Below are 12348 nucleotides of genomic sequence, written 5' to 3' on the forward strand. Positions count from 1 at the left end.
GTGACCAAGCTAGGATTCAAACCCTGTTTAATGTCAGTACCCCTGCTGAGAGGCATGGTACCATGATGACACCCCCTAATTTTTATTGAAAGCTCATCTTCCGGCATCCAGATAATAAAGCTAAAGATAGACTTTTCCTACTTTTCAAACTTTGCTATACCCCCTCAGAATATGTAAAAAAAAATGCAGCCAGCATCTTCTGGAAGATCAGGAGGGCAAGTAAGATACCATAACCACCTCCCAGCTGACATTTGAGCCCTGCTTTCCGCACGGTCAAGCCTTTCGGAGGCAGCCAGCGTATGGCTTGTATCAAACTCTATATTTAGGAAGAACAACTGTGAGCTATGGCAGGAATTCTCTTTAACACTTAGCCTTAACGGTTTAAGTTCCCCTCCAGCCCCGAGCCAGGAGCAGCTCTCAATACCGGGAGAGGCACAGAGCACTCAAGCTATTTCAGCCACATGAAAAGCATCGGAATTGAGATCGCAGCTCAGAGGACACCGGGCGCCCCTTCCACCTTCCAAGGAGCTTTGTTTTCTTGCACCTGGCTGCCTGGGACTTTTCCTTAGGCAGTAAACAAGTACATAAAGCAGGTAAGCAGAAGGACCCAGCTCTGGCAGCTGGGTTTTCTAAAGGATATTTCCTTGATGCCTAACTTGAAGTGACTACTTATAACTTTGTAGGTTTGTAACCAGTGGGTGTAGCTTCCTTGTAAATTCATTTTTCAGGTGGTATTGCTGATTCTGTTTATACATTGTGAGGGGTGAGGGTGCTGAAAGAATATTGAGCTAGGCAAAGACTGAAAGGCGGTTTTCATCGATAGTGAGAACAATAAAATGTCCACAGTCTAGATATGATAACTGTGACCTTGAAGCTGTGCTGGCAAAGATTACAGCTGGTCAGCTGCAGATTGATTCAAGCCCTAAGCTCAGAAATCATCAGAATTTGGGCCAGAGAAAAGCTATAATGCTAGTTCTTTGATTTACCAAAATGCAAATTATTGCCAGAGTTGTTATACAGGAGAAGTTTAAAATGCTTTTCTCCTTTCCCTAAGCAACAGGCTTGGTCCCAATGAGAAATTCTATCAGTGATAGAACCATCTTTTTAAATCTTCCCTTTGGTCATAGTATTCCCACATGTAGCAGGGTAGAGGGCAGCACTCACTGTCCCTTTCTATGTGGGCACCAGGTTCTGAAGCATGAGAACGCTAAGAGAACCGCTTTCCTCTCAGCATATTTAAAGCAGAGTAAATAAGGAGTTAGTCAGTTCAGACAGCTGAACATCTTTCTACACCCTTCTCAGGAATTATTTTTAGCTACAGGACAGAAGATAATTCCCTTTGAGATGGAGCTTTATCCACTTATTCAACCTTTAAAAAGAGCAAACAAAGCTTTTATCTCTGAATATTGATTGATTTTCCTCTGAATCCCTCCTTATGAAATTGGTGATATTACTGTTGACAAATTTTTAGTAAGTCAAAGAGTTCTATTTAGAAGTCAGGTATTAGGTGCTGCCCAATCAAAAACAAGCGGGGATAGATCATAGGTGACTCAGCATACAGACCATTAATGGTCCCCACTGACTTGCAGAACTGCCAGGAAAACTCAGTGGTGCTCAGCTGGCAAGCATTTTCATTATGCTCTAGGCTTTGTAAAAGTCAATATATGCCTTGTCAAACTTTCCATGTTTCAAGACTTTAGGCAGAACCAGGAGACATAGTAATCAAGTGCTGCAAAGAGTACCTCATTGGATGAAAAGCAGTGGCTCCGGTCGGAGAGGAGTGTGTATCTAAGGCATAGTTTTCTTTTTTTGGTCCCAGGACGAAGCATGCAGATGAAGAAGGAAGGTGTGTTCTGCACTCTACATCCCTGATGTAGGTGATTGCAGGGCCAGGGAAACAGGGAACACTGTCTATTTTTATTCATCAGTATGCTTTGCCCTGATTTCTCTGAAAATAATGAGGACAGCAGGAACTGCTGCTGAACTGATTTACACAAATGTTATTCAGACGGTTTGTGAGGAATGAGAGTTGGGATCTGACCAGCTTTCTATAGATAACTCTTTCAAAGATCGACATGTATGTTAAGAAGAAATTTGTATGCAAATTAGATTATACCAAAACTGTACAGGAGACAGGCCTATCTATCCCTGAGGCTCAGAGGTTCACACAAAGACGGCAATCCAGTAGTAAGTTAATCAGTCCATTGAAAAAATAAAATTGGTTTTAAAAAAGTACAGTATAATCATTCATTGACCAATTTAAAAAAATCATTTCAACCTGCTATTGTCATAACATAAAGAAATTTTCTAATCTCTGTTTCAAATTGATGTACAGTAAGTTTTTTACAAGTTCTCAAGTGATATTAAACTTCAGTTGTACACACACAGAGAACACCATATGCTGAGATATTTAAAGTTCTATGAAAATTATTGCTTTGCATGACTTGTAACAGCTTTTGAGGAATAAAAACATTAAAAATTAAGCCACCAAGCTTTTCTTTTTGGAATTAAGCTGTGTGTCCTAGATCCACAAATTAAAAATCCTTCATTTCTTTATGACTCTGCAGGAAAGAGAGCAATCTATGTGAAACACATCATAGAGAAAAATGTATCCTTGACTGTTCTATTTGTTGTTGTTTTTTAATTTTGTAACCATATTAAAAATAATTCTACCTAGACTCTTATGCATGAAGGCTAAATGTATATATTACAAAGACATTCAGGTGAAACTTTTTTAAAAAGAGTCCTATTGTTTTCATGTATGTGGCTCCAAAAACTATATATTTGGATACACTGAGAATAGAGGTTCTTTAAAAATATGCAATTGCTTTAACTTTACATAATAGAGCCTAAGACGTTGGAGATTTCAAAAACCTTTTTTTTTCACAGAGTTCTTTTCAGATCTTTTATCTCGACAGGTGTTGGGGAACATACCTATATAAATTATTACTCTGTACTTAAAGCTGCAGATGAGTACAGCACTCCAAGGTCATTAGCTATGGACGATAGTAATAAACAATAAATATCTGCATCACGCTTTACAATTCATAAGACCTTTTCAGGAGCATGTATGTCATATGAATTCTTACCACAACCTGTGAAGCAGGTAAAATTTAAAAAAGAGGAAACGGTCTTAGAAATATTGAGTGACATTGCCCAGGTTACACAAGATGTGTGGCAAATGCCAACACTGCTGTCTGCACTCTTTTACTCACCAGTGAACACATCACTTACACCAGTCAATAGAGAGACTTCGATCAGCCTGTTTTATAGTTTGGGTTTAAAACACAGCATGTTTTGAATTCAATGAATTTTTAATTTTTCAATGGGTCCTGCTGACATTTAATAGACCAGGTCACAAAAACAGGCCAGAGCTGGGCCATTCCCTTCTCCCCTTTCCTCGGTAAATTACATCCCACATCCCTCAATGTACTCTAGTCACTGTGCTCTAAGTCAGGTCTCACATGCTTAAAGAAAGCAAAAGTCCTTTGGGAAGGAAGCACTTCTACATCTTGAGGATTTGACATGGTCACGTGTAAGTATTCCTTGCCTCTTTGAAAGAAAAGTATACAGGCGAGGCTTGCTGTCTGCCTGTGTTTACAGAGCCTGGGCTCTGTATGAGGCACATTGTCCAAAGCGTAGGGTAAGGGCACACAGAACAGGAGACGGCACCTACGTCCTCAGAGCATATCCCCGGTCGCTGGGCAGAACAGACACATGCACAGCAAGTAGAGAGCATCACAGCAGTTAAGGAAGTGGTACAGGCCATTTCTTTTTGGGTGTTCAACAAAGAAGAGGCACTCCCAATGGGCTCTAGCATCCCTGGCAATGATGAATTCAGATCAAAAGTTCAGTTTCAAGCCAAGAACTTCAGAGGCCCCGAACAAAGGTGTTTTATTCCCACAACCTCTTTGCTTTGCTGCTCTTGGCAGAAGGTCAGGAGGGCAGGGAAGGAGATGATAGCAGCTTTCAAGTTTCTGATTGTATATCATTAGCATCAGGGGCAAGGCATCTCACCATTACTGCTCCTGAATGATTTATCCTGGCGCTCTAGTGTTCCCTCACCCAAGGCATTAGGAAGGAGAGTCTCTTAGTAACTTTGGAAACTGAGACTGAAAGAATATATGGCTAGTGAAAGGGGTGACTGCCCAGTTGAATCACGAGTTAAATTCTAATTTATCAAGACTGAGAATCTGAACGCTGCCACCTCTAACAGTTTCTTACTTGTTTTTTTAGGGATAAGACTGCATGAATATGTCGAAACAGCCAGTTTCCAATGTTAGAGCCATCCAGGTAAGTAGGTATATCTGTACTTTGTCATCAGTTCTGCAACTTCATGCCTGATTGCTTAATAAGTCATATTTCTGGTGATTGTTCACCCCTAGCTGATGATGAACTTCAAGAAGGAAAGAAAGTTCTTCATAAGATTTGTAAGGCACAATTGAGAAAGGATATAAAACTAGTCAGGTTCAACTGAGACAGGAGAAGCAAGCTATTTTTGTTTAATTGTTCTGGATTATAAGACAAGCAAAGTCTAGAAATGAGAATTAAATTATCTTCAACAAAAATGTAGTATGTATGTTTTTTGATATGCTTTTGATGTGTTCATTGATAGAGGATATATTTGATTTTACTTTTAATTTCCAATTGATATATGCACAAACAGATGAGTCACAGTTTGTTGACTCATCTGTTTGAAATACATCTTTCTTGAAATAATATCCTTTTGTAGTTAAGTATTCTTCCCAGGGCTTGGGTATTTATCTTTTAAAATTCGTATGTTATTACTTCTCCTCATGCCCTCTCAGCAAACAAATTCCTTGGTTGTTTAAACTGACTTAAGTGTCACCCACAAAAAGGGAAGGAGGAAGCAGGCATTTGGAAACAAAAATACAATTATGAAAATAACTTTCAGTATTTGTTTTTACTCAATACTTAATTTGTTATTTCTCTTAAGGGTTCTGTATTTGGCTCTCAAATGGCTTCCACTCTGAAACTGTGGGCACAATGCTTTATTGTAAAATTCCATCTTTCCATCAACATGGAGCCCGTCTGTGCTTTCTCCAAAGAAATTTTTTTCTTGGACTTTTCTGAATACAGCAGGTCATATGACAGTTCCTGAATATTTTAGGCCTGATGCACCATCACAACAGAAACTCAATCATAAATGGTTGACTGTATTGTGGAGGGGTGTGCTTGTGGACGGGTTGTAAACACGTTATCAAGGGGTTTAGAAACCCTAGCACACACCGCTGGTGGAGGTGGTTGGAGGGACAGATCTTTACCTGTCATGACTAATACAGATTCTTAAATTGAAGGGGTTCCTAAGTGGCAGGATGTAGAGTGACCTCTGGAAATGTGTCATTAAACAAATCACTGAGGAAGGGCCTATGCATTTGGCAAGGATCCCACTCTGCATCGTCACATCGATCCCTCTGATGTCCACCTGGTGTCCACCTAGTGAGTCTCTGACTTCCCTGACAGTGGTAGTGGAATTATATTTTGTATCCCAGACCTGTGGGCATCCTTGAGCCTTTGAGTCTTCTCTTTTACCCAGCATACAAGCAGTTAGTAGCATGGGGTCTGAAACCATAGTATAGGGGTCCTTAACCCACCCTGTACTGGTGTAGGATCATGGGAAAATTACTCTCCCTACTTGATCTCTCTGTGCCTCCATTTCCACATCTGTAAAATGGAGATAAAAGAATAGTATTCACTTCCCAGGGCTACATGTATAAAATGCTTAAAACAGCATAGTAAGCACACATTGAGTGTCAACCATTATTAGAATTATTGTCATTCAGGAATGCTCTGTGTTAAAGTTGTGAGAAGTAATATCATTTAATCACTGCATTTGAACCTCTGGAAGTGCTAAACATAAAAATTCCTTTTTATTTTGCAGGACACAAAAACAGTCTTCTTTTGGGCTGCCTTTTTTCTTCTTCCTTTTAAAACTGAAAGTGTGTTGGTTTTTCTTCCTTATTGGTCCCTGGCCTCCCTCAAAGCTACACTGAAAATTCACTAGTATTTTATTTACTAATTTTGACCTTGATATATTTTTAGATTCGTAACATTTTAAAGCTGCAATTGACTATTTTCAGTAGCTGTTACTATACCGCATTACAAAAAAATCCATCGATTCTGCCAACAAAGGCAATACAGCAGTTCCTTATAGATGTGGTATTGCCTCTTTCAATGTATTTTATGCCACAGGAAAGGCCCAATGTAATGCACCTTCAGATGAAATATTATTTCTTGTGGCTAAATAGGATCAGCACTATCTGATATTTTCCTATTATCTTTGCATTAACCTTAATTAGGGTACATTAAATAAAATACAAACATGGTTACACCATGCAGAATGATTTATAGTAGGGACATTATCTAGGTTAGTCTTGTCTGGAACAAATAGAAGCCCTGATTAATAAGGAACTCTCCTCATTGTGTAAATATTCTTGAAAGCTCTGAAATGTTCTACTCATACTCTCTAGTCACTTATTTTTTACTAGGATTTTATCTCCAATTCAGTTCATTTGTCATTTCCTGAGTGCATAATATGTGCTAGGCACTGTGCTAAGTGCAGGGTATACGCAAAGATAAATTAATGCCTGATTCCTGTTTGAGGCACTCAAGGTCTCCGGTACTTACTAGCGTGACTTTGGGAAGTTATTTAGCTTCTTTATGCCTCGGTTTCCTCATCTATCAAGAGAGGAATTAGTAACAGTCTTTATCTCATAGGATTACTATGAAGGCTAAATGAATTTAATATATGTCAATACTCAGGTCAGTGCCTGGCTAACTGTAATTACTTAATAAATATTAGCTATTATCATCATTCAGCACCATCATCATCTACTTCAAAAGTTCCCAAAGTATGTTTTTTGGAATACTAGTTTTATGGGATGTTGTTAATTAGATTACAGGTTAATATGGTGTAATGTTTGAAAAATTTTCTCAGATTCCACAACTTCCTAATGGCATCATGTTATTTCCAAGAAGGCAGAGACATATGCAATGTTTTCTAAACATATTGGACCTTTTCAGTGACTATTTTACAAGATAGTGTTTTGCAGTGTGAACTTCTAGAAATAATGACTTAGATTTATAGTTTGTCTGGCTTGGGTGAATTTAAGTTGCTTTTGAGCATAGTTCTAACAATCAGGCACTTCAGGAGTTGAATTACTGGCATCTATGTGTGTTAGACAACATGGAGTCAAGCAGTTGCAAATCTCTGCAATGCTAGTTCACCTTTAGTCCACCTTTCTGTAAAATGGGGACAATCATACTATTTAATAGGGTTGTTATACTGAATAGACAAAATAATCTATGGTGAGTGCCTGGTTTATAGTATACAAATTCCTTAAGAGATGGGCCTTCTAACCATCCAAGTAATGCATGGAATGGCCTTGGTTTTCTCTTCAACTGGTTCTATCTCCTCTATGCAGAATAAGAGGGAGACCAGAACTAGAACCATCCTTAGAGGAGGTAGACACTAGTCTTTCACATCCACACCAAAGAAGAGATGGCTTTTGAATTGTAAAGGCATTCTAATCTTACACTTCTCTTTAGTTGTATTAGTTAAATCTCTGCTAGGGGCATAAAAACATCCTGAAAGAATCAGTTGATTCTTTCGTAGCCTGGAGAAGGCCTTTGTCCTTTAAGCAGCTGATAAAGTTCTATGCCAGAGGTTGGTAAACCTTTTCTATAAAGGATGAGATAATAAATATTTTAGGCTTTGCAAGTTGTTTGGTCTGTTCCCACTAGTCAGCTCTGCTGTTATACCACAAAAGCAGCCATAGGCAGTATGTAAATGAATGAATGTGGCCATGTCCCAATGAAACTTTATTTACAAAATCAGGTAGTAGACTAGATTTGGCTTGTGGGCTATAGTTTGCCAACTCCGGTTCTGGTCTCTCCAGGCTGCTTCTTACAACCCTACTGTTGGTGGGAATTGAGTTGCAACCAAGGTAACATCAATGCACTCTGCATATTGGGTCCACTCCCTCCAGATGAAAGAATTTGACATGACAGGTGGTGGGGAAATCTAATCCCATCAGTGATCTGTTTGGTGACTAATGAGACCAAGTGACACAGGCCACTGGCAGCACCTGCTTGTCCTTCTTCCTCCTGAACACACACACTTTGGGAACCACCACAGGCCTCCTCAGGGCCTCAATTCACAGAGCCAATCTTCTCTGGGTTGTCACTGGTCCTTACTCTCCAACATTAATCAAATTAAGCTGAGTATCTATCATGGGTCCTCTCCCATAAGATCTGAGAGCTTCATGGCTGACCATAAAAGACTCCTCTGCCCCAGTCTTAGCTCTATTTTATATAAATTTACCCCCCTGGTCCTTGTGATATTCAAAGGGAGGGGCTTCAGTTAAATGACTTCTAAGTCTCCGTCCAGCTTGTAAGTCTGTGAACTTCCTGAGAATAACTTCTAAGGTTTATTATCAGGATGACAATACTAGTTTCAGTTTATTCAAGGTTTACCATATACCTGGCCCAGTGCAGTGGGATTTCCATGCATCATAATGTTAGGTTTGGAAAAGTGAAGTAACTCACCCAGGATTATACAGTTTGTAAGTAGGATAGTCAACCCCTAAAATCAGTTATTCAGTCTGATCCCAAAGCCTGTGTTTGGAACCACTCTGCAAAGCTGTCTTTACTTACTGTCCCCACCCTTGGCACAGAGAGTAAGGCTGGAGGAATGAGTGTGGACCATCTCAAGGGTAATCATAAGCACCAAGGCTATTTGAGAGGCAATTATCGTTTTATGGATGCTGGGTGACTGCCTCCCTTTTAAAGAACTCAACAGACATTTAGAAACTGTCAGCATTTCAGTGAAGAAGCTGATAGTCTACACTGATTAAAGTCAACTTAAGAGCTAGTTGGCTTGGAGTTAAAAGTGCAAAGTAAAGAGACTCAATGACAAACATGGTCTTGAAATACAAACAGCCATGGCTAAATCAACTTAAGCTGTTTGTTTGTGAAACTAAATCTAACTTCTTTATCATACATTTATAAAGATTATATGAATCTTGCATCCTTAGTGAGTATGTAACTTCTTAGCATGGGAAGTTTTCCGTTGCTACCCAATCTATATGTAGAAGAGAATATTTTGATGCTCCATGTGTCAATACTTCTTTCCCTTCCCCACTAGTTGTCATTGTTCTTCCACTCTCCATTATCTAGGGCATAATGTAGAAGAAGAAAGCAGTCTCCATGGAAGATGAAAATATTTACAGATAGGCATTAGAGACTCTAAATATTTCCTGTGTAGGATTTCCAGTTTAAAAATGGTTCAAAATATATGATAATCATTTGTATAGAGGAATAGCCTATCACCATTGTCTTCAATTAATCTGATAGATTAAAGCTAAAAATCATAAAGATGATACATGCCTTCCTTCAACATTTTGTTTAAATTTAAAACATTAAAAATTAACTTTCATTTGCCATTTGTTTTAATGTAGAGCCAAGGCCTTTTCTTTGGTCATGGATCTACTTTTTTTTTTTTTTTTTTTTTTTACATAAACCACTATAATACATTGATTATGGTTTCCAATGCTGGTTTCTTTTAAGCATATCAAGAACTGGAATATAGGAGTGTTACTCTCAAGTGGGTTCAGTATTACTTCCAGCTAAGGATCACTGCTGCTCTGCCTAGCTCCATTTTTGTGACATGAGGCAAAGCAGTCATATACTGGCAAAAAGATGTCATGTTTTTTGATGTTGACATCCAAAAGCACTTCAGAAATACAACCTGCCCCCGACCCATTGTGCACATTATCCTAATAGCTGCACAGTACATTATTGAAATGTGCTTTTTCCTGGATGATGAGACTTCAGTTGAGTCATTCAGGAAATTATTGAAGAGAACAAAGAAGTATTGAAAACAGAGCAAAAATAAAAACATTTTCAATATGAAACGTCATGGGTGAAGAACAGTAGCAAAGTACAAGTTTCTCAGAATTATGTTGAGTGGGAAAGTTTCCCGTGCTTTGAATCCACTCCACATTTCAAATATCCCTAAGCACTTATGCATTCCGGTGATATAGAATTTTAAAATAAGTTGACTATATTTTAGTTGGTAGATATGCGTGTGTCTCTCATTTTATGTTAATATATCAAACAAGAATCTTGCTTTCTAATCCGATATGAAAAAGCAAACCTCTTCCTGAAGTCTTCTGTGAAGATGCTATAAATCTCAAAATGTCATATCCTGCTCCATTCAGAGAACGACTAAGTGTGAGAATAGAAAAAAGCAGAAAGAAATAATGCAAAATGGAACTCTGTAGAATTTCCTCTGCCAGTGCTACAGAAGAATGGCATGGGGGAGGCTATAGATTCTGGCAGGAGCTGCTGGGGACCTTTGAAAAGTAAAGATCGAATCAGTAGGGGGTCATCTGAAACAAATAATGCAATGGGAGGAACCTCCAGAAGCCTCTGAACTGTTCAGAAAACTCACAGTGGGTTCAGAAAAGGAGAGACAGAGTGGGGACAAAAAGGGAGGGGGAGATAAGAGAACAATGGCTGTGGAAAGCAAAGTTCAATAGGAATTGTCAGTACCCAGCCGGCTGGCAGCTATCAGAATCCAACCCGCTGGGGAAAGAAGATGTCATTCCATTGTAAGCTACACAGAAGGGGCTGTGGAGGAAATATTGTTTCCAGAATCCTCTGGGCTCAAAGCCCAGAGCCAAGTAAAGAGAACAATACAAATAATTAAGGGAGTAGTGGAATTAACTTACAGGGAATTCTTTCTACTTTTCTTCACCTAGTGAGATCAAGTGTAGTATTAATTTCACATCAGATAGGTCTTCTATCAGGGAACTGTATCGTATTCTGGCAAAAGATGATCTACTAGATTTTTTTCCATTCCCAACTTGGAGGATGTAACAAATTATATATTGCTTGGGAAAGTGATGTACCAGGTCTGCTGCATCGGGGCATATTTTTAAATCTCTAAACTGAATAAACCTCAAGGAGGGAAAAGAAATACAAAGGAATGAATTACAAAAGGACAAAACAAGAGACTGCTTCCTTCGCATTTATATAGAATCTATGGAGAGAAGGAAGTCTAACCTAATATCAACTCTAGGTCATTGATGTTAAACAATTTCTTTTTGTTTATTCTTTCATAAAAGTTTAGCTTGTATTTTAAGCCTATTTTGAGTAGCAAATACCATACTCAATTTGTAGGTAGAAAAATTAGTTGCTGAGAAAGTATTTCATTTGTGTTTAAACACAGAGCAAGTCAGTAAAAGAGACAAAAATATGACCCAATTTTCTGGCCAATGGAATAAAAACAGAGACTACAGGTCTACATGTTTTTATCAAATTCAAATTGTAAGGAATTTTTCTTATGGCTATAATTTAGTCTATGATTTGTCACTCAGAGATTACTGCCCTACAATTATGCTAATGAAACATCTGTAATCGTCTTGTTAATAGTATAATGCATGCCACAGTTGACAAAGCATGCCTCTTATACTCCCTTATTGGTGAACATTATGATTGAATGCTCAACGTATTTTCAGGCTGCTTTGGTTCCTGTCAATATCTGCTGTCAAAAAAAGAAAAACAAAACCATTTAGGTTCCTGATTTCTTGAGTGATGATTTTAAGGAAGAAAAAGTGTCAAGTCGGTGAGTTAATGACTCATTTTTCAATGTGGCTTTTCTTTGGCACCTATTATGAAATTATCCATTTTATGTGCCCCTTTTCAAAGGCCACTCTCAAAGTGTAAGTCTCCAATATCAGAGCTGCTTTAGAGAATTTTAGAGCTGGTTAGAGCTATTTTTGGCCACGTGAAAAGAGCTCTTTTTAGATGGGTTTGATAGAGTGAAAAGGTCTGTCCCTAAAGTCAGACAGTTTCAGTTTGGAATCTTCCCTTTTCCTGGAACTGTATGTATGACCTCAAGAGAATTAACCTCTTTAAGGATACATTTCTTAATCAATAAAATGAAGATAATACTAACCTCAAAAGTTTGTTGTGAGGATGCAGGTATGTAAGCCCTCCACCTCTGCCTGCTTTGCATTGTAGACATTCTTACAGTACTTCACTTGAAGGAAGTGTTCCCTGGCTAAGAGGTTTGAAAACCATTGACACAGCCTAACATTTGTATTACAAATGGGGACAATGAGACCCAGAGCAACTGTTATTTAAGTACAGAGAACTTCTGGCAACTGCTAGCACTAGGCAGTTTTCACTACTGTAAGCCACCCATGAAACATGGAGAGGCCACATGGGGGCGCATCACTAAAAGTAATCTCCAAACAGGAAAAGTAGTCATCCCATAACACGTGCTTCACAATATATTATTCTGGATGACCTTTACATGTC

The 12348-nt window shown here is 38.5% G+C and overlaps 1 protein-coding gene across 2 annotated transcripts in view; it reads left to right on the forward strand.

Annotated features, from left to right (window-relative positions):
• The first annotated feature begins 341 nt into the window (after window positions 1-341).
• Window positions 342-12348, forward strand: part of SMPX (small muscle protein X-linked) — a 51409-nt gene continuing 39402 nt past the window's right edge. Inside the window, exons 1-2 of one of the 2 annotated variants that reach the window (XM_012477509.3) lie at window positions 342-593; window positions 4237-4293. In XM_012477509.3, the coding sequence (XP_012332932.1) occupies window positions 4249-4293 (45 nt within the window). In that variant the 5' untranslated portion in view covers window positions 342-593; window positions 4237-4248. The remainder of the gene's footprint in view (window positions 594-4236; window positions 4294-12348) is intronic. The other variant, XM_012477507.3, reaches the window with a different exon arrangement.

Source organism: Aotus nancymaae, unplaced genomic scaffold (assembly GCF_030222135.1).
Source record: "Aotus nancymaae isolate 86718 unplaced genomic scaffold, 86718_ANA_hifiasm-v0.15.2.pri h1tg000058l, whole genome shotgun sequence".
NCBI classification, from domain to species: Eukaryota; Metazoa; Chordata; class Mammalia; order Primates; family Aotidae; genus Aotus; species Aotus nancymaae.